This window comes from Melozone crissalis, unplaced genomic scaffold, assembly GCF_028551555.1.
Source record: "Melozone crissalis strain CALT ecotype California unplaced genomic scaffold, PUWL_Pcris_2 ptg000088l_1, whole genome shotgun sequence".
NCBI classification, from domain to species: domain Eukaryota; kingdom Metazoa; phylum Chordata; class Aves; order Passeriformes; family Passerellidae; genus Melozone; species Melozone crissalis.
The window spans coordinates 4027447-4047683 of record NW_026535865.1 but is presented as its reverse complement, the minus strand read 5'-3'; the positions used below and the strand labels follow the sequence as shown (position 1 = coordinate 4047683).

The 20237-nt window shown below is 61.4% G+C and overlaps 1 protein-coding gene across 1 annotated transcript; it reads right to left on the bottom strand.

Annotated features, from left to right (window-relative positions):
• Window positions 1–1574: 1574 nt before the first annotated feature.
• Window positions 1575–19731, bottom strand: ARID3A (AT-rich interaction domain 3A). The gene is made up of 7 exons (XM_054290882.1): window positions 19289–19731; window positions 18495–18810; window positions 4516–4588; window positions 3324–3507; window positions 2802–3049; window positions 1865–2326; window positions 1575–1774 (listed from the first exon to the last, which is right to left on the bottom strand). The coding sequence occupies exons 1-7, from the start codon at window positions 19681–19683 to the stop codon at window positions 1575–1577; spliced, it is 1878 nt and encodes a 625-aa protein (XP_054146857.1). The 5' UTR covers window positions 19684–19731.
• Window positions 19732–20237: the final 506 nt, after the last annotated feature.

The window sequence follows — 20237 nt, the reverse complement described above, 5'->3', positions numbered from 1 at the left end:
AAACAGTAGTTTTATGCAAGGGGAGGAATAAAAATTAGGATTTGGCGGTGGGGGAAGGAGCAGAGCTGGACCCAACCACCGGTAAGGAGAGGAGAAAGGAGATTCCAACTTTTTTCCAAGCTCCCATTTTCCCTGATGAAGACTAATATATATCATTTGCATGTTAAAAGATTGATTCTTTTTTTTTTCTTTTTTTTTTTTAGAGAATAAAATAGAAGCTATTTACAACAAAACAATCGAAAACAACCTCCTAAAATCCTGCAGAGAGTGGAGTTCCCAAAACAAAGGAGGGAAAAGGATGGAAACGAATAAAATATCTCCCTATTTCCAATTTTTTTAAAGGATTTTTGGTTCTGTTTTTTTTCCTTTAGAATTCCGGGGGGGGTTTCGCTAGAGCTCGCGTCGGCAGGCGTCCGTGCGTCTGTCTGGAGGTAACACGAGTTAAAAAATAACAATAATTATAATAATAATAATAATAAATGTACAGTGCAAAGTGTGATGTGAGTGAGGTAAACGGTCCCGGAGCGGCGCAGCCGGACAGCCGGCGGTGGCTCCAGCAAAACCCCCCGGGCTAAAGCTTTTCTGCCTGCAAAAGGAAAATCCAACAACACGAGAACAAGGGCAGGGCCCATCGAGAGACTGAGAAGATCCCAGAAAAACCCTGGCAAGACCTCGGGGGAGACCCTTGGTGAGATCTCAGTGAGATCTCAATGAAACCCTGGCGAGATCCTGGTGGGACCCAGGTGAGATCTCAATGAAAACCTGGCGAGATCTCAATGAAAACCTGGTGAGATCCCAGTGAAATCCTGTGAAATCCTGGCAAGACCTCGGGTGAGACCCCACAGAAATCCCAGTGAGACCCAAATGAGATCGCAATGAAACCCTGGTGAGATCTCAGTGAGACCCCAGTCTCACCCAGGTCTCGGGTGAGATCCCAGTGAGACCCAGGTGAGATCTCAATGAAAACCTGGTGAGATCTCAATGAAACCCTGCTGAGATCTCAATGAAAACCTGGTGAGATCCCAGTGAAATCCTGTTGAAACCCCAGAGAGACACTGGCAAGACCTCGGGCCAGACCCTTGGTGAGATCCCAGTGAGACCCTGGCAGGACCCTGAACAAAACCCCAGAGAGACCCTGGCAAGACCTTGGGCCAGACCCCAGAGAGACCCTAGCAAGACCTCAAGTGAGACCCTTGGTGAGATCCCAGTGACATCCTGGCAAGACCTCGGATGAGACCCTGGTGAGACCTCGAGCCAGACCCTGGTGGGATCCTGGCAAGACCTCAAGCAAGACCCCAGAGAGACCCTGGCAAGACCTCGTGTGAGACCCTTGGTGAGACCCTAGTGAGGTCCCAGTCTCATCCAGGTCTTGGGTGAGACCCTTGGTGAGATCCCAGTGAGACCCAGGCGAGATCTCAATGAAACCCTGGTGAGATCCTGGTGAAATCCTGGTGAGACCCCAGAGAGACCCTGGCAAGACCTCGTGTGAGACCCCGGCGAGACCCCAGAAGACCCCGGCGAGCCCCGGTGCGGCCCCGTCCCCCCGCGGGCGCCGGTGCCCGAGGCTGGGGGCGTTAAGGCGAAGAAGCGCTGTTGGAGGTAGAGCTGGGGGGCACGGCCAGGCCGGCCGGGGCGGGGGGCACGCTCCCACCGCCGCTCCCCACCCCGCTGCCGCCGCTGCTCCGGCTGCTGCCGCCGTTGCCTTTGCTGTAGGCAGAGGAGGAGGAGGAGGAAGAGGAGGAGGAAGGGCCGGGCGTCTGGGCGAACAGCACACCTGGGGGAGAGAGGAGAGAGCAGAGCTGAGGCACAGGTGCTGTGAGATGGGTGGAGGGCAGCAGGAGCGCGGCACAGGGCAGCCCCTCACCCGTGTACACGATGCCGTTGATCTCCACGGACATGCTGATGCTGTTGGTGCCGTTGCTGCTGGCGGCGGCGGCGTCCGGGCGGTTCTCTGCCGGGGAGAGCCGCGTTACCGAGCCCGCCGGGGCCGGGAGCCGCGCGGGGCCGCGGGGCCGGGGCCGGCACTGACCTGGCGAGCGGGTGCCCTGGCTGTTGATGCGGATGCTCATGGGCAGCTGGGCCGTCATGGCCAGGAGGTTCTGCTGCAGCGCCCGCTGCATCAGCCGCTGCTGCTCGTCCGTCACCAGCGCCAGCTTCTTCTCCGGCGGCTCCCCCGACTCCAGCTTCTCCCGCAGCTGCTCCAGCGCCGCGGCCTGGGCGGCCGCTGCCACCTGCACCGCGGCCGCCTGCGCCGCCACCACCGGGTGCCCGGCCAGGGACACCGGGAGCCGGCTGGGCATGGAGATGGGGATGGGAGAGTCCTCCTCTGCCGGGGGAGCGGGTGTCAGGGGTGGGGACACAGGCGGTGCCACCACCCCGGGGTGTCAGCAGTTTGGTGCCCTGCTGTCCCTCCAAAAGCTCAGAGATTGGTGGTTGGAATCAGGGTCCCCGGGGTGTCAGCAGTTTGGTGCCCAAAGGCCAGAGATGGGTGATTGGAATCAGGGTCCCCAGGCCCCAGGGTGTCAACAGTTTGGTGCCCTGCTGTCCCTCCAAAAGGTCAGAGATGGGTGATTGGAATCAGGGTCCCCAGGGTGTCAACAGTTTGGTGCCCAAAGGTCAGAGATGGGTGGTTGGAATCAGAGCCCCCAGGCTGAGCCCTGGAGCCCAAGGAGGGGAGAGCAGCATCACCCCCCTGCCCGCTTCCCCCAGCTCTCCCCGTTATTATTACATCTCCAGGGCTTAGCAGGGAGCTCAGCTTCCAACCACACCCTGGAGCAGGCACACCCCAGAACAACCATTACCTTTCTTTATCTTCTGGCCGGGCGTGATGGCGCCGCCGTTGGTGGCGGACGCCAGCCCCAGCGCTGGCACCGGCAGCTTGGGCGAGGAGAGGAGGCCGTGGGTGCCACCAGGCGAGTAGGCAAAGAGGGAGCCCCCGAAGCCCTGCCGCCGGCCCTCCCGCCGGTTGCTGTCGATGGCCGCCTGCAGCTCGTTGGGGTTGCTCAGCCCACGCTTCTCACACTCGTAGGGGTACAGGTACTTCATGTACCTGCGGCCAGACGGGACACGGGAGGGACGGTGAGGGTGACACAGTGGCTGGGCACCCCTCCCCCTGTGTGCCAATCCCATTGTTCCATCCCCACTGCTCACACACAGGGCTGTGCTGAGCAAGAGGGACCCCCAAGGACTCCCCATGTGCCACCCCCATTGTTCCCTCCCCACTGCTCGCACACAGGGCTGTGCTGAGAGCATCCATCCCCTGCACAGGGCAGGGGGACCCCCAAGGCCTCGCCCCCTCCCCATCCCTCCGAGCCCCCTCTCACTGGGTGCGCAGGGTGAAGGCCGCGCTGGTGATGGAGGTGGGCAGGCTCAGCCCCTTGGTGATCTCCCTCCACAGCTTCTTGTTGATGACCTCCACCAGCCCCCCCTTCTCGGTCACCAGCGTGTACAGCATGTACAGGTCCAGCACCTGCTTGGCCATGATGGGGATCCTGTTCACGGGGGTCCCTGGGGAGCGGCGGGAGGAGAGAGCTGCTCTGGGGTGCTGCTTTCTTACCCAGAGTGGGGGTGCAGCTGCTGAGACCCCTGTGGGGCAGTGCAGGGGCTGGGGGGGCTCATGCTGCTCCCTCCCCTTCCACTGCCCCCTTCTTTTTCCCCCCAGGCCCTCTCCTGAGATCAGCCCCGAACAAAGGAAACAGAAACTCGCAGTTTGCAGCCACAGCCCCGCTGCCGTGGCTGAGCCGGTTCCTCGGGCTGAGCCGGCACCCGAAAACAACACAAGTTATTTATAACGGGGGGGGGTGACACAATCTGGCTCTGAGGGTCTCCTATGAGCTTGGGGGGCTTGTCCCTCCAGCTTGAGGAGGGGGCTGGCATCCCTTATTGGGGTCCCCACCCTCCCAGCCCTGCAGTGGCGGACCCCAATGGATGCAGGTGGGGTGACTCCAGGGGATGGAGGTGTCCCCCTGTGCAGGGGACACAGCCAGGGGACAGGACATGGCCAGGGGGACCCAGCAAGCAGCCCCAGCCCCCCTGCACAGGCACACGTGCCTTCCCAGTGCTGTCTGACAAAGGGCCAGAGCCAGCCCTGTGTCAGCACTTCCAGCGCTGTTTTCCACGCAGGAACCAGACCCTCGAGCAGGATTCAGCCCTTCCCACCCCCGGCCCCCCAGCCATGGCCTCTCCCCGGGCACAGAGAGGGGCTGCAATAACGCAGGCAATGGGCAGAGGGGGCACACAGCCAGGGGCTGCAGGTCTGGGTGTGAAGGGAGGGGGACAAGGAGGGGCTGCAGGCTCTGGATCCAGCCCAGCAGGTTTGACCCCGCTGTGCTGGAGGGGTTAAAGATTAACCAGCAGCTCAGCCGGAGCCGTGACCTCAGGGCACTAATGAGGGGCAAGGAAATGAGCCCCTGGCCTTGGGGGGGGGACGTGGGGGGTGCAAGGTGGGTGTGGAGGAGCAGGGTGGGCACAGAGCGGGCAGGGGGGCACAGCGTGGGTGTGCAGCTGGGTACTCACCACGCTTCTGCATGAAGCTGAACAGGTCATCCAGGAACTCCTTCCTCCTGGGGTCGCCATCCAGCTCGTACAGCTGCATAAAGAAGAGAGAGATGCTCAGAAACCCCCTTAACCCGTGTGTGTCCCCCCAACCTGAGACCCCTTGGCTTCCTCTGCAGCAGCCTCAAAGGACACCAAATGGTTTGAGGGTCCCTGCAGAGCTCCAGGGGGTTCCTGCAGCTTGGGCTGACCTTGCCAGCCCTGGTTGTAGCTCAGCTCCGGGATCACGGCTGGAGTGGCTCCCAGGCTGCCAACACCGCCCCAGCTCCTCCCAGGAACGCTGACCCCTGTTATTTTTAGCCTCCACTGCCTGCACAGCACAGCAACTCTTCAGCGTGGTCCCTCCACGCTTGGGGTGCCACAGAGAGAGAGCCATGGCCAGGAGGAGCCAGTGTGCCTCGCCATGAACCTGTGCGTGCCACCACCCTGCAGGGACACGTCCTGCACTGGGGGAAGGCAGAGCTGGGCCAGGCTCTGACACGCTGCTGCACCACCTCCATCACCGGCTCCGCTTGGGGCATCTCCATGTGGGACCCCCCACCCCGGCACATTCCTGCCTGATTTATGGCTTTTATGGCTCAGCACCGGCCGGCTGGAGCGCCCGGCACGCCGCAGGCACACACCACGCCACGCCATGCAGCCTCTCCCCAAGCCCAGCGCTGTTCCTGCCTGCAGGCTGGTGGATAATCCCCCCTCCCGACCCTCCCAAACCCGGGCAGGGTGCTGGAGCAAGGGCTGTGGGGGCAGGCATTGCCCAGACACCACCACAGCTCTGCTTTTCTCCATGACAGCCCTGAACAACTGCCAGGGGGGCCGGGAGGGGGCTATAAATAAATAAATACCCCCCCAAAATAAGCCAGGCACGCACTGCAGGTCACCCGTGTGCCCACTCCCTCCATGGCATCAGGAACATGGGCAGGTGGATGGGTGGGCATGGTCCTGCCTTGAGCCCCCTCCTCCTGCAGCCCCGCGGGGAGGATCCGGATCCTGCAGGGCCGGACTCGCCCGCCGGCGCCGATCAAAGGGATCAATGGGGCCGCCTGATAAGCGGGGCCATAAACCCCCCCAGTTCCCCTGGGAAACTCGGCAGGCTCGACCAGACCCTTGCACACCCCCAGGGCAAGGGCAGGAGCCACCAGCACCACCAGCAGAGACCCTCAAAACCCCCTCAAAACCCCCTCAAAGCAAGGGTCTGGTGTGTCAGTGCTGTAGGGGGAATGAGCCATGGCACAGCAGCACTGCTGTGAATTTTGGGGCTGAGCTGCACCGGGCTGCTTGTGCCAGCTGAGGGATGTTGGGCTGGTGCCAATCCAGCCTCCCCCGTTTCCTTAAGCAGCTCCAAAAGCCACACACAGAGAAAGGAAAGGGCTTCCCCAGCGCCCGATGCCATCCTGGGCAAGCACCGAACACTCTGGTTCATCCAAGACCCTCGGGGTCATGATCCACCCCCCTCCTGGACTCAGTCCCGAGGGGAATGGACGCGTTTAAGAGGATGAAAGAAAATTAATCGTCAGCTGAGGAGAGCGTGGCCGGCCAGGACAGGGGGATTAGTGGCTGCGGCAGGCGGCTGCCCCGAGTGCGAGCCCCGGTGGTCCCACGCCAAACTCAGCTGATTGCAGCCACTCTCCCCCCTGCCCAAGTGTGATAAAGCCATGGGGGTGCCCAGGGATGGTGGGCAGAGGGATCCCCGTTCTTGCCCTGCCGGCACACCCGCCACGGCTGCCGGGCAGAGGATGTTGCACAAGCTGCTGCTGACGGTTACGGTGCCAAGCAGAGAAACAAACTCCCCTTGGGACCCCCCAAACCCTGGTTTAGCTCTGTCACTGCCAACAGAACCAACTGCCAGCGACGGGCACCTGCCCAAGGTGCTCATCTGGCAGCACTGTGGGGGTGAGGACATGCCCAGCCGCGGCTGGGACGTGCCTGGTGTGCACTGTGGTGTGTGACAGAGCGCATTTGCCAAGCCCTGGTGTGCACTGTGATGTGTGACAGAGTGCTTTGCCAAGCCCTGGTGTGCACTGTGGTGTGTGACAGAGTGCTTTGCCAAGCCCTGGTGTGCACTGTGATGTGTGACAGAGTGCTTTGCCAAGCCCTGGTGTGCACTGTGGTGTGTGACAGAGCGCATTTGCCAAGCCCTGGTGTGCACTGTGGTGTGTGACACAGTGCATTTGCCAAGCCCTGGTGTGCACTGTGGTGTGTGACACAGTGCATTTGCCAGGCTGCCCCTGTTCCCCCTCGACCCCCAGCACAGGCAGGACACGGAAGGGGACACACAGAGACGAGTGACTCCCAGCTGCCCCTCGCAGGATTTCCTTGCATTGACGCCATCCGCAGCCAACGGCACAGCAGCCCCGAGAGCCCCAACGGCAGCGCAGGACAGCTGGGACAGCGGGGCTCGGAATGCAAATTGGGGAACAGAAACCTTCTGCTTTTGGCAGCATGCGAAACCCAGCGCGCAGCTGAGCTTGGCACGGGCCGGCGCTGCTGCACCGAAATCAGCAGGTGCTGAGTCTTGCGCCTGCTTGGTGCTGCTCCCTGCCCCGTGCCCGTGCCCTGCTTCCTGCTCTCAGCCCTGGTTTGTGCCCAGCTCAAGGCCAGCTCCTCGCAGGAGCACGCGGCATCGCGGCGCTCGGTGCAAAGGTACCGGCGTGCAGGCAAGGCCGCCCGGTGCCGCTGAGTCAATACATTTATGTTTCGTAATTAGGGAGCTGGAAACAACTTAATCCAGAACGCAGCTGCCCCGGGAATATCCTCTTACCGTGGGGTCCCCACGGCAGGGTGTGGGTGGCAGGGGACACTGTGGTACACAGCCATCCTAGCCTGGTTTGGGGGAGCAGGAGATGCTCCCCACAACCCTGAGAGTCCCCTGAGTTGGGAGATGTGACCCAGTGCTCCCAGTGCTGACCATTCCAGGGTGAATGCTCGATGCCAGCAGCACGGGGTGGCTCTGGCCACAGTGTCCAGCCCACCTGGCCGCAGCACAGCCCCTCGGCCCCCGGCCGGCTGAGGACACGGAGCCAGATGGCCGTTGCCAGCAGATCCATAATTAAGTGGAGGAGGAATTAGGCAGGCGGTGGGCGGGTGGCCCTGACCCCGGCCCCAGCACCCCCGGCAGGATGCCGGCCCGGCGTTTGGTGTGGATGACCGGATTAATGTTTCAAACCAGATTACAGGAAAATCCCAACCCCGCTGGCTTTCAAAGGGCAGGCGGGAGGAGGCGGCCCCATGGCAATGCCAGGAATGCGGGAGAGCCCTCGGCACGGGCCGGGGATGGGGGGTCCGAATCCTCCACAACCCCCTGAGCAGGAGGGGAAGCATCATTTCACAAGGCTCATGCTGGTGCCAGGCAAATCCTCCCTTCAACAGGACTCCCTTGTCTGCCCCATGAGATGTCATGGAGGAGTCCGTGTCCCTGCATCCCACGTCCGAGTTAAAAACATAAAAACACCTCCCTTCCCCCCCCCCCCGCTGCTCGGTTCCGGGTTTTCAGGCCTCGGGGATTAATTTTCAAGTTTCTTTTCCATTGCCAGGAAGTGGCAACACTCTCGGTTTTCCTCCTTCTCTCCAAAACCGGTTTGAGACGTGCGCACCGTGACGTGAGCTGGGACTGGGGACAAGACCCAAGGGCCACTGCAGCAGGGCTGGGGGCTGGTGGCACCTCCAGGGGCTAAACTCCCCCAAATTCCTGTATTTAAGGAAAAAACACAACGCAGGCAGCGGCGGGGAGAGCTCGGCAGGTAGCAGGAGCAGCAGTGACAGAATTGAGGGGTTACTCCTCTCCTTTTCTTCCTTTCCTTCCTTCCTCTGGCAGCCCCCGGGGATGCATCCCTTTGTCCCGCGGACAGCGAGGGGCCACGCTGGGCTGGGGAAGAGCCGGCGCACACTAACGAGTTCTTTAACCAAGAATAAACACATTTATGGCGCGTTTCCCGTCCCACTCCCAACCCCTACACAGCCCCCGGCCTCTGGCACGCCGGGACCCGCAGTGGGGTCGGAGAGGGCACTTATTCAGAATAAGAAAGTCGTTTGTAAAAACCAGAGCCAAGGATTGACGCGGGGCGTTTCGGAGGCGCTGGGGATGTGATTTCCTGTAAGGCGATGGCTGAGTCAGGACTGGGGGTACCCAAGGCAGCAGCCCCTCTCCAGGCACAGGGTTTGCTGGGGTAAATCCCTCCCGGTGAAGGGCAAAGGGAGCAGTCCAGCCCCGGAGCAGATTCCTACGCAGATAAAGCGCTCGGCTTAGGTACAGGTCACCCCTGGCTGTCCCCATCCCTAATCCCCTGCGAGCCCCCCGGGGCACAACCCTCCGTGGGAAGGGGCTGCTAGGGGCAGGGAGGTGTGTGTGCCCCTTCCCCAAAAATGTCCCAACAGTTTGCTGGTGGGGGATGTGCTGGCTGGAGCCTCGCCCACATGGCCAGAGCTGGCGGTGACTCCACTGACCGGCCCGGCGGGATTCCTGCTGCTGGAGCATGGCCGGGCCGGGCTGGGCTGGGCTGGGCTGGGCTGGGGGGCCGCTTCCGCGGGGGCAGCCGGGCAGGGGGCCCGGGAGCTTCCCGTCGGCACCATTGTTCACACCGGTTCCCAGCATTGTCCCCTCTTCAGGGGACACGGCCCCAGCGCAGGTGCCTCTTTGCGCCAGTGCCTCCTCCCCAGGCTGGGGGATCCAGTGGTGGGCACAGCATCCATCGGTGACAAACCCAATCCCAATCATGGGCACACGGCAGTCTGGGGGTCCCCGAGACCACCCGGTGCCCACCTCCTTGCCACACAGGAGCCATGTGGGTGACCCTGGGGGTACACGGCGGGCGGTGTCACGGCACGGCGGGTGTCAGGGCACGGCGGGTGTCCCCGAGCGGCACAGGGGACGCTGAATGGGCGAATTAGTCACCGTTTAACCCCGCTGACCCCCCATTGTCCGTGCGCTGTCGGCCGCCCTCCCCAGCACGGCCGTGCTGCTGTGCCCGGCCAGCCGGCAGCTCCCGGGATCCGTGTCCCTGATCCCCCCAGGCTGACACTGGCTCCCGGGATGGCTGTGCCACTGCTGTTCGCTCCCAGCACCCCAGGATCCGAGTCCCCGATCCCCCTGGGCTGACCCCAGCTCCAGGGACGGCTGTGCTGCTGCTGTTTGCTCCCAGCATCCTGGGATCCATGTCCCTGATCCGCCCAGGCTGACACTGGCTCCCGGGATGGCTGTGCCACTGCTGTTCACTCCCAGCATCCCTGTCCCTGATCCCCCTGGGCTGACACAGCTCCTGGGATGCCTGTGCCACTGCTGTTTGCTCCCAAGATCCCTGTCCCTGATCCCTCCTGGCTGACACCAGCTCTCGGGACAGCTGTGCCGCCGCTGTTTGCTCCCAGCATCCCAGGATCTGTGTCCATGAGACACCAGATCTGATACCGGCTCCTGGGACGGCTGTGCTGCTGCTATTCACTCCCAGCATCCCAGGATCCGTGTCCCTGCCATGGGCCAGGATGACACTGGCTTTCAGGATGGCTGTGCCACTGCTGTTTGCTCTCAGCACCCCAGGATCCCTGTCCCTGATCCCCCTGGGCTGACACAGCTCTTGGGACGCCTGTGCTGCCGCTGTTCGCTCCCAGGATCCCTGCCCCTGATCTCCCCGGGCTGACACCGACTCTGCCACCGCTGTTTGCTCCCAGCATCTCAGGATCCGTGTCCCTCATCCCCCTGGGCTGACACCAGCTCTCAGAACGCCGCTGTTTGCTCCCTTGCCGCAGAGGAGGAAGCGATTCCTGCTGCCGCGGCGTTTCCAGCGGCACTTCGCTGCTGGCCGGCAGCGAGCCAGGCTCTGGCTGGAATCAAAACTGGTTCCGCGTCTGAGTGAGGACGTGTGGCACAGCCTGGTGAGGGGTCAGGGATAACTGGGGCGCTGGGGCTGTTCCCTGGGCTGGCTGGCTGGATGGGAGCCAGCCCGGCAGCTCTCCCGGCCCTTGCTGTGTGCGTGCTGGTGCATGCCCTTGACACATGCTCGCTATCACACCGGACCTTGTACAAATATTAATCCAGCCGAGTCAGGCGCTGTTGAGAAAGCTCGTCCGAGGAAGGACAGACACCAGGCAGGCTCCTGCCACCAGGCAGAGCAGCTGAGAATGAGCTATGCAGTGCTAAGCTGGGGAAATGTGGCCAGAGCAGCCAACTCAAACTCTTGGGGCACCTGGTGAGCCCCCAGCTCGGGCTGTCCCTCCTGTGTGACTCCAAAGATGAAGCTCCTGAGGGTTGGAGGGCCAAGACCCTCATTGAGGACCTGACCTGGGTGAGGTGGCAGCAGCAGCAGCAGCAGCAGCAGCGAGGCCTGGAAGCCAAGACAGGGGTTTAAATTCCACCATATGTAAATGATCGTCTTAGAAGGGGATCGCGGTAAGCCCCGGCAGATGAGTCACCGGGGCTTCCACCGCCCGCTGGGATTTGGCTAATTGTAAATCTGTTCCTGAAATGCGAGGTCCTGCACCTCTGCCCTCCGTCAGCACCACCGAGGGGGTCCCTGGGGTCCCGTGGGCAGGGCCAGGGTGCACAGAATGCCTGGGAACGCCACGGCAGAGCCGCTGGAGGAGCTGGAAGGGGTCCAGCAGCCACAGATGGGGTTGACAGGAGCCAGCTGTGGGCTGTCAGCCCCGGGAACCATCACTGCTGAGCTGCTCTAGCAGCGCTGAAACCTCCCGGTTTCCTCACAGTGAGAGGAGGAGGTGGTGGTGGGCACTGTGATGGCACCACAGTGACAGACCCCATCCCACCGTGGCACCTGAGCGGGTGGCAGTGTGGGACAGCATGTCCCAGGTGCTGCAATCTGCAAAAATCAGGCACTGGTGCCCAAGTTGGAGGCTCCACAGGGGAAACAGAGGCAGGAGGTGAAACCCTTTGCTGCAGGGGTTTAGGGCTGGTACCTGCCTGGGTGCTCCCAGTGCCACCTGTACCAGGGTGATACCCTGAGCCAGCTGCTGTGGGGGGACAGGGAAGCCTCTGCTGCCACAGCAGTGACACAGCCCAGCCCGTGGGACACACGGGGAGCAGGGGACTCTCCTCAGGGGTGAGCCCTGGCCTGCAGCAGCCCCAGTGCAGGGTGGATTATCCCAGAGTGGAACCCAGGCACAGGCAGATTAAGGGTCAGGGAGCGGGTCAGGAGCTGGGCCAGGAGCTGCACCCTGAGCCCCCAGTCTGGCTGCCCCAGGGGCTCCAAGCAGGGCCCCCAGCCCCAAACACCCCCTGCCCTGGCCCCCCTGATTGCAGCACGTCCGGCCGGGCCCTGCGACCAGCTGCCATTTCTCCTGCGGTTTGGGCCAGAAATAGGGTGATGGAGCAACCCTGCCCTTGCCCAACGCTGCAGTGGGGGCGGGGGGCTCTGCTGACAAAGGCCCTGCTCCCTGCACTGCTCCTTTCTTTTTTTTTTTTTTTTTTCTCTCTTTTAAATAAACCCTGTTAGTTCAGCTGTGCCGAGAGGGGAGGCGGCCGCCACCTCCGCAACCCTTGAGTCAGCCCGGGGGGCTGGGGCGTGGAGGGAACAGGGCTCTGGGAGGGCCACGATGGGGAAATGCATTTCCCCCATGCTTTAATCCCCCCCAGCTCTGGGGAGGTCAAGGCATGGGGGAAATGGGACTTTGGGGGGCACAAGCAGTGGGGAGTCAGCCCGGCTCCCAAGACAAGGGGTTATGGGGGTATGGTCTAGCTGGGTGAGCACCTCGAGCAGAAAGGATGTGTCCCCTTGTCCCTCAAGCTCATTAATCATCCTGGGTCTTGTTTGGAGAGATGGCCTGACAGCGCTGGGATGCCGGGAGCAGCACCTGTGAGCACCCAGGCGTGTGGCTGGGGGAGGCTCTGGGAGGGCCAGGGGTGGGGGAAACTCATTTCCCCCATGCCTTAAACCCCCCCAGCTCTGGGAAGGTCGAGGCATGGGGGAAATGGAACTTTGGGGGGACACAAGCAGCGGGGAGCCAGCCCAGCTCCCAAGACAAGGGGTGATGGTGGCACGGTCCAGCTGGGTGAAGGCACTGGCTGAGCAGAAAGGATGTGTCCCCCTGTCCCTCAAGCTCATTAATCATCCTGGAGAAACGTCCTGAGGAGTGCTGGGATGCTGGGAGCAGCACCTGTGAGCACCCAGGCGTCTGGCTGGGGGAGGCTCTCGGCGGCTAAGCCGCTCTCGCCCAGAGAAGTCCCTGACCTCTGGCCAGGGATCTGGGGGGATTACAGCCCCGGGAATGCTCCCTGAGCTCTATGAGCCAATTACTGCGCCCGGATCCCCCGGCTGGGAGCACCCCTTGGGGCAGTGCTGCGGGGTGAGCAGGGGTGGGGACGCAGACCTTATCTTGGGAAGGTGTTGGGGAAGGTGAAACAGGAAAGCCTGATAAATATGATTGTCTGGCAAAAGATTTTTGAGAATATAGAAATTAGAAGCGAGATTGAAATGAAAGCAAGTTTTGAGATCCTTTAGTTACTGAACAACGGGAAAACAACGGTGCGGCTGGCTGAAGGTAATCCCCTTTTGATGAAACAAGACCCTCTGCCTGCAGACAAGTCCAAGGGGCAGAGCAGACCCTACAGCTTGGCAGAAGGGCCCAAAGAGGAGTTTTTAGGGTTTAAAATGTAGCACAGTATGGTAATGCAGTGATTCCTATAGGTTCTATGGAAACACTATAGGATTTGTGTCTTGTACTAGATTGGTTAGTGAGAATCAGAATATTCAACACAGAAGATGATTTATTGTATTGTAACAGGAACTTCACACTTTTACCTCTTGTCTCTTGCTTCTTGCTTTTTAGTCTCTTACACCTTTTATGCTTTTACTCTCTCCCCCTCTCTCCTCTCGGGCCTGCTCTGAGCTGTGTTTGGCAGCTCCCAGCAGGGCCCTGCACCCAGGCCCTTTGCAATAAACCCCAAGTTCCACGACCAGAAGAAGATTTATTGTATTGTAACAGGAACCTTGTCCTCTTTTACTCTCTCTTTACCCTCTTTACCCTTCCTCACTCTCTCATCTCTTTACCACGCTCTTGCCTTCTCTCTCTTTACCTCTCTCTCCTCTCGGGCCTGCTCTGAGCTGTGGCTGCAGCTCCCAGCAGGGCCCTGCACCCAGGCCCTCTGCAATAAACCCCAGAGATCTCTCGTCTCTGTCCTTCCCGACCATCCTACCCCCGTCAATCCTACAGGAGGGGTCCACTGTTGACTCCCCCCGCTGCCCCCCAACTCCTGTCCTGCTCAGATCCCCTCTTTGCCTGCCTTATCTGCTGCTGGCCTGGCCAGGCACTGCAATCACCTCCCCGGCACAGCAGCACCCTAACCGGGGGCCCCAGGGCACTCCCCCCCTTATCTGGGAGCCAAACTGCCTCTGGGTGGGTGAGTGGGTAGGGGGAAGTGGCCCCCCTGCCCTGTGATGACACTCGGGTCCCCCTTCCCTGCGCTGGGGCCCCCTCGCCCTCCCTGGGGGCGGCTCATCCGCTCGGCTGCCTAATGCAATAAAGCTCTAATCAATATTTTAAAGAAAGTAAATGGACCCTCCCGCCCTCGTTAAGAGGCCACGGGGCCCCCTGGCTCAGGCCCCACGCCCCCAGCTGGCTTTGGGCTTTGAAAAGGAGAATAATCCACGGGAGAAAGGGGTTCAGAGGGGATCCCCCATGCCTTAAGGAGCTCCTGGGGATTCAGAGGAGGAGATATGGGCCGTCTGCTGCTCCAGACTCTCTGGAAAATCCCAGTTCCAGCAGCCATGTGCTGGTCTGGGCGGAGGGGGGGGTCCGGTTTCAGCCACCCCCGCAGCCCTGCCGAGGTCGCCGAGTTGCTTTCGGTTTATTTTTCCCCCAGCAGTGCACTTTGAAACGCTCTATCTCGGGGTGAGCTGCACCAGCCCAGATAAGGGCTGAGGTTTTCGCGCCTGGGTGCCACCGGCACGGCTCAGATGTCCCCAACACAAGAAACCTCTTGCCCCACTAAAGCACCAGCACCCCCCAAAACCCCTCCCATTGGCACTGTGGCGACTTCTTAAATCCTTCCTGAAGCAGAAATGGGGGTGGTTAAACATCAGCCTGAGGCAGCCACTGCAGGACACCCCAAAAGAGGGCACCCAAAATGGAGAACCCCAGAGGGAGAGAGGTGGCTGCTGCAGCCAGATGAGCACAGGGAGGAGATGAACACAGGGAAGAGACGAGCACAGGGAGATGGATTCCTTGAGCTCCTGCAATATGGGATGGGGCACTGGCATGCAGGGTACCCGCGCCGGAGGGAGCAACAGCAGCACAGCAAACTCCAAAAGAGGCAGAAAGGCTGGAAACTCCAGCTCCAGGGGCTGCCACTCCACCAGAGAGGCTCCCACTCCTCCCACGCTCAGTATTAGCAGGGAGCAGCAACAGCAATAATGAAACAGAAAGATCAGAGCAGGGATCTTGGGGGACAGCAGCAGCAGAGCCCCCACAGCGCTGGGGCACAGAACTCCGAGCAGTTTTAGCCCTTTGCTGGCAGGAACTTGCTGGATTTTTATCCATTTCCCACGGGGAGCCTCTTCCTACCCAAAAAAATGCCCCTATTTCCCCCCCACCCACCCCGAGGAGCCTTGGTGCCCCCGAGTTCCCCGTGTGGCTGGGGGCTCCTTTGTTCTGCAGCGCTCGGGTCAGGCCGGGCTGACCTCTGCCTGAGCAGTAGCCGTCCCTGGGGACGGGGAGGTGCCACGCGCCGGCTCCCTAACCTCCCTCACCTCCATAACTCTTCCTCACGCCCTCCCCTTCCTCCTCCCTTCAGCTGGGCCCCATCCTCCTCCTGCCTGCGGCCCCCCACGGCTGCAAGCCGAGCACCAGTTCACAGGAATCCGTCCCAGATGGGTCAATAAAACCTGGCGGTGGAGGGAGGATGGGGGCAGCCCCTGGCTGACAGGGTTTGGGTGTGGAGACAAGGATGGGGGTTTTGATGGTGGCATTGCCTGGTGAGGGCTTCTCAAGCACAGAGACCCACGGGCCAAGGATGCTGGTGGCACCAGCACAACCAGAGCTGAATCCAAACTGGATCTGAACTCCCCGCAGGGAGAGCTGGACAGCCAGGGAGTTAAGTTGGTGGCCGGTATTGAGGAGCTCCTTGGTAAAAAATAAAAAGCAACCCCAAAAGAGCCCATCCCTCACAGAGCAGGCAGGCAGAACATTGCTACAGCCACTCACAGCACCACATCCCTGCCGGCTCAGCCACACAAGTGTCAGAACTCAGCACATCCCTCTGGGTGCCCAGAGTTGCTGAGGACCCCGCCAGGGAGCTCAGAGACCCTGGCACACAGCCCAAAACACCTGAGGATTTGATTATGACCCCTGAAACAAGTTGCCAACTTTATATGAGGATCTGAAAGTCACAGAGGTTTAAATAGTATAATAATAAAATTATCACAGGGTGAAAAATGTAGATTTAGGATTTTTGGTATGGGGACAAGATGGAAGAACTTGGGCGTGTCCAGCCTTTCTTCTTTTTCTTGTTCTCCATTTTCTGCAGTGATGTTGGCACTTTGGGATTGGTTTAGAGTAGAAGTGCACTGTCTAACATAGGTGATAGGTATTGGAAATTAAGTGTAAATATGTTATATGCAGTTTGTGGTATAAAAGGACAACACAGAGAGTGCCTGTGGCTGCCCTGCTGAGCAGAAAGTAAAATTTTATAGACAAGAATTAATAAACAACCTCAAGACCGAAAAGTGAAGAGTCCAGACTCGTTCTTCAGGCACAGGCCGAAACAAAGACATCCTGCACATCTTGAGGCAGCAATTATCAAACAGCAACCCGAGACATGGGGACCCTGCTGCCGGGGGTCCCCCTAAGGCACCTCCACAAATGGGGATGGATGGGATACAGCTTCTCCTGCCCCACACAGTGACCCTGCTGCTGAGGTTCCCCCTAAAAAGCCTACACAGAAGGGATGGATGGGGTATGGCATCCCCTGCCCCACACGGTGACCCTGCTGCCAGGGTTCCCCCTAAGGCATCTCCACCAGCGGGAACGGATGGGGTATGGCATCCCCTGCCCCACACGGTGACCCTGCTGCCGGGGTTCCCCCTAAGGCGCCTCCACCACAGCGAGGAGCATCGAGGATGGATGGGGTTCGGCATCCCCTGCCCCGCGCTGCCCTCCCTCGCTGTTTACATTCCTGCTGCTCCTTCCCAGCTGGGCTGCTGGGCCGGAGCCCGGCGGCACGGCACGCGCTGGAGCCCGGCCAGGAGGAGCTCCCGGCCAGCGCCGGCTGTGCCTGGCCCCGCTCCAGGGGCCGCGATCCAAGCGCGCTCGCTCGGGGCTGACGTGCCGGGGAAAGCCTCTCCGGGCCCGGCGTGGCCTCCGCTCCTTCTCCGCCCACGGAGGATTTCCAACCCCCTCCAGCTGCTTCCAACACTCACCACCGAGCTGGCTCTTCCCAGGGATCCCAGGAAGGGATACGGAGGGAGATGGGTGCCCAGGGAGAGGGGGAATGGTTTGGGAGGCAAGGAAAGCACTGGGAACATGGCTGGTGTTCCCAAGTGTTGTGGCTGTGAGAGGGGACCTGGCAGAGGCCACGGCACTGACACGCTGACGAACAGGAAGATCACAGTTGTGGTATTGAAAAGCTTTTTCACAGCTACGAGTTCACGGCCCTGGCCCCTCGCTCGCCGGCGGCAGGAAGCACAAGAGAGGGAAACCACAAGGAGAGCAGGTAACCCGGGTGCAGCGGCTCGAGGGATGCGCAGGGCAGGAGCATCCCTGCATCCCCACAGCTGGACAGGGGAATCCCTCTATCCTTACAGCTGGACAGGAGCATCCCTCAATCCCTGCAGCTGGACAGGAGCATCCCTACAGCTGGACAGGAGCATCCCCACATCCCTGCAGCTGGACAGGGGAATCCTTCCAGCCATGCAGCTGGACAGGAGCATCCCTGTAGCTGGGCAGGAGCATCCCTGCATCCCTGCAGCTGGACAGGAGCATCCCTGCATCCCTACAGCTGGATAGGAGCATCCCTCCATCACTACAGCCAAGCAGGAGCATCTCTCCAGCCCTGCAGCTGGACAGGACATCTCTCCATCCCCACAGCCAGGCAGCACCAGGAGGATGGCCACTGCTTCCCTCTGCCATGCCTGTTCTTAGCCTGCCCACATCCACATGTGCCAGCAGATCCCGGCAGCCCCTTCCCCCCTTTGGGATGTGGCAGCCTCCTGAAAGTGAAGGGGTAGACGTGGTCGCATCCCTCCTGAAAAGGCACCATGCCCTGGCCGCTCCATCTGGGTCCCATCTGCTGCTGCTGGTGCTGCCCCTTCCCCCAAACTCTGATGCATTTAAACACACATCAAAGGTGCCGGGCAGCCCCCGGGGAGCCCTGGCTGCAGCAGTTTTCTTCTGTCAGTGAGAGTGGACTGCAGCCAGCTCTGGCGCTGGGAGAGGGGGAATGTGCTGGCCTCGCTGCCTGGGGAAAGCACCTGGCTGCCCCCTTCCTTGCCTTCTCCCTGGTTTCACTTTTTCATGGCATTTTGGCAGCAGCAGGGGTGCAGCTCTGCCCCCCACCAGAGCTTGAGTTGGCCTGCCAGGCATCAGCTCTGTAGTGACGGTGAAGGGAGACAGACAGGTCCCCATGGAAAATGGCTTGGGGAGAGTGGAAAACCAAGAGATCCATCAGATTTATAAATCTGGGGTGATTTTTTCATAACTTCCAGCAAGAATCCTCCCAGATCCCTGCAGCAAACCCAACTGCACTGCCTGCCTGTACCAGAACAACCCAGACACAGAATCCACTCACAGCCACCCAACCAGGGAAGGGGCGAGACCGAGCCCAGCACTAAAACCCCGGAGAAATCCCACGCATTCCTACTGACAACAGCAGCTGGATCCGAGGAGAACACAGCCGGAGGCGGCGCTGCCAGAGGCACCTCCCCACGCTCTGAGGACACAGGGGTGAGCAGGAGCAGCGACAGGGACGGCACGGCACGGACACGCGCGTCTCGGCGGGCACATACCTGCTTGAACTGCTCCTCGTAGGTCCAGTCGCCGTGGTCAGGGGCTGGTGGCGGGGGCTGAGCGTGGCCCAGGCCGGGGGGCAGCCGCTCCTGCCCCCCCGGCAGCCGTGGGGGCTCCCCCCGGTAGTGCTGGGGCGCTGGGGGCTTGCGGAGCAGCAGGGACCCCGCGCCCGCCCGCACCGCCTCTGCCGAGCTGAGCCCTTCCTCTCCCATGTCTTCTTCTTCCTCGTAGTCTTCCTCTTCCTCCTCCTCCTCTTCTTCCTCTTCCTCCTCACCCAGGTCCTCTTCAAAGTCATCTTCATCCCATTTGCCCTTTCTGGAGCCGGGAGGAGAGGAGAGGTTTGGTCCCACGCTGGTTCCTAAAGCTCATCCCTCTCTCCTGCCCACCCCAGCTGTGGGGTTGGGACCACCCACCCAGCACAGCCCATTGGTGGGGGCGGCTCTGTGGGGCACAGCCTGCCCCCAGCATCCCGGGAGCAGCTCCATCATGGACCTCTCCTCTGCCAGATGGCTCCTGGCCTGGCCCTGCCCTGAGAGGATGCATGGGTGCTGCATAATTTAACACCAGCCTGGGGTCCTCTGTCCCAGCCCCACGTGGCTGCTGGGCAGGGATGGAATGTTGTGCCAACCCAGCATGAGGAATCACCACCACAGAGCCAAACCACTGCTCTGAAATACCCCAATAGCTCTAACCCAAGCCACAGGATCCCCTCAGCCTACCCAGCCCCACCAGTGTCGTGCCACTTCCCTGCCCCTTCCCCAAACCCACGAGAGAGCCATCCGAGCGCACTCACAGATCCTCCTCCTCTTCAGAGCCCATCTCCTGCTGGTACCCGCCGCCATCTTCCTCCTCCTCTCCGCGCTCCTCCTCTTCCTCCTCCTCGGAGGCCTGGCTCTCATCCGACAGCCCCGGGCTGGGCGAGTGGCTGAGGCCGGCGGCAGCCGCCCGCATGGCAGCCAGGGCAGCCATCTGTGCCCGCTGCATGTGCGCGCTCTCGGGCTCCGCTCCCTCCTCCGAGGGCGCCGCCGCCTCCTGCCCACGGCCCCGGGGCTGCCCCGGGGGCTGCGAGGGCTGCGCTGGAGGGGACGTGCAGCGTGCTGGCGGCTGCTGCTGCTGCTCCTGCAGCGCCTGCTGCAGCCGCGCGCGCTGCTGCCGCTGCAGGTTCTCCATCACCGCCTGCAGCTTCATGGCTCTGCCGGCGGGCGGGGGGTCCCCGGGGGGCCGGGGGGCGATGCACCCGGGGGGCAGTGCCCGGGGGGCAGCGCCCGGCAGGCTGCCGCGCTCCAGCGGGGCTGGGGGCCAAAGCTGGGCAGCGCCACGGGCAGGCAGCCCTGGAAGGGGCTGCCGGGGGGTGAGGGCAGTGCCGTCGGGGTTGACACCGGGTTAGGAAGGAAGGATGTGGCCCCCTTGATCCCTCTCAGGCTTGGTCCGATGTCTCCTTGGCTTAAGGGCTACGGTGCGTCGCGGGCTTGGCGCTGCCCCGTTGGGATTGGGGTGCTGCTTGTCCCAGGCAGGCTCCAAAACTCGTCCTCAGGCTCAGCAGGCAGCAGCTGGAGCACAGCACATCGCCCTTTCCCTCGCAGAGCTGGCACTTTCAGGGTCCCCCGCTCGCAGCCGGTGTCCCTAATCCTCAGCTGGGTCAGTGTCCGGCAGGCGTCGGCGCAAACCTGTGGCACAAGTAGAGCAGAGGGTCAGCGGAGCTGTGGTCAGGAGCTGGCGAGCAGGAAGGAGTTAAAGACAGC

What these genes read in the sequence shown, in the direction of transcription:
- ARID3A (XM_054290882.1), bottom strand. Translation starts at nt 19,683, where the DNA reads ATGAAGCTGCAGGCGGTGATGGAGAACCTGCAGCGGCAGCAGCGCGCG. An exon ending in TCTGAAGAGGAGGAGGATCT is followed by an intron (nt 18,811 to 19,288) that starts GTGAGTGCGCTC and finishes TCCCGGCTCCAG; the next exon opens with AAAGGGCAAATGGGATGAAG. An exon ending in CAACGGCATCGTGTACACGG is followed by an intron (nt 1,775 to 1,864) that starts GTGAGGGGCTGC and finishes TCTCTCCCCCAG; the next exon opens with GTGTGCTGTTCGCCCAGACG.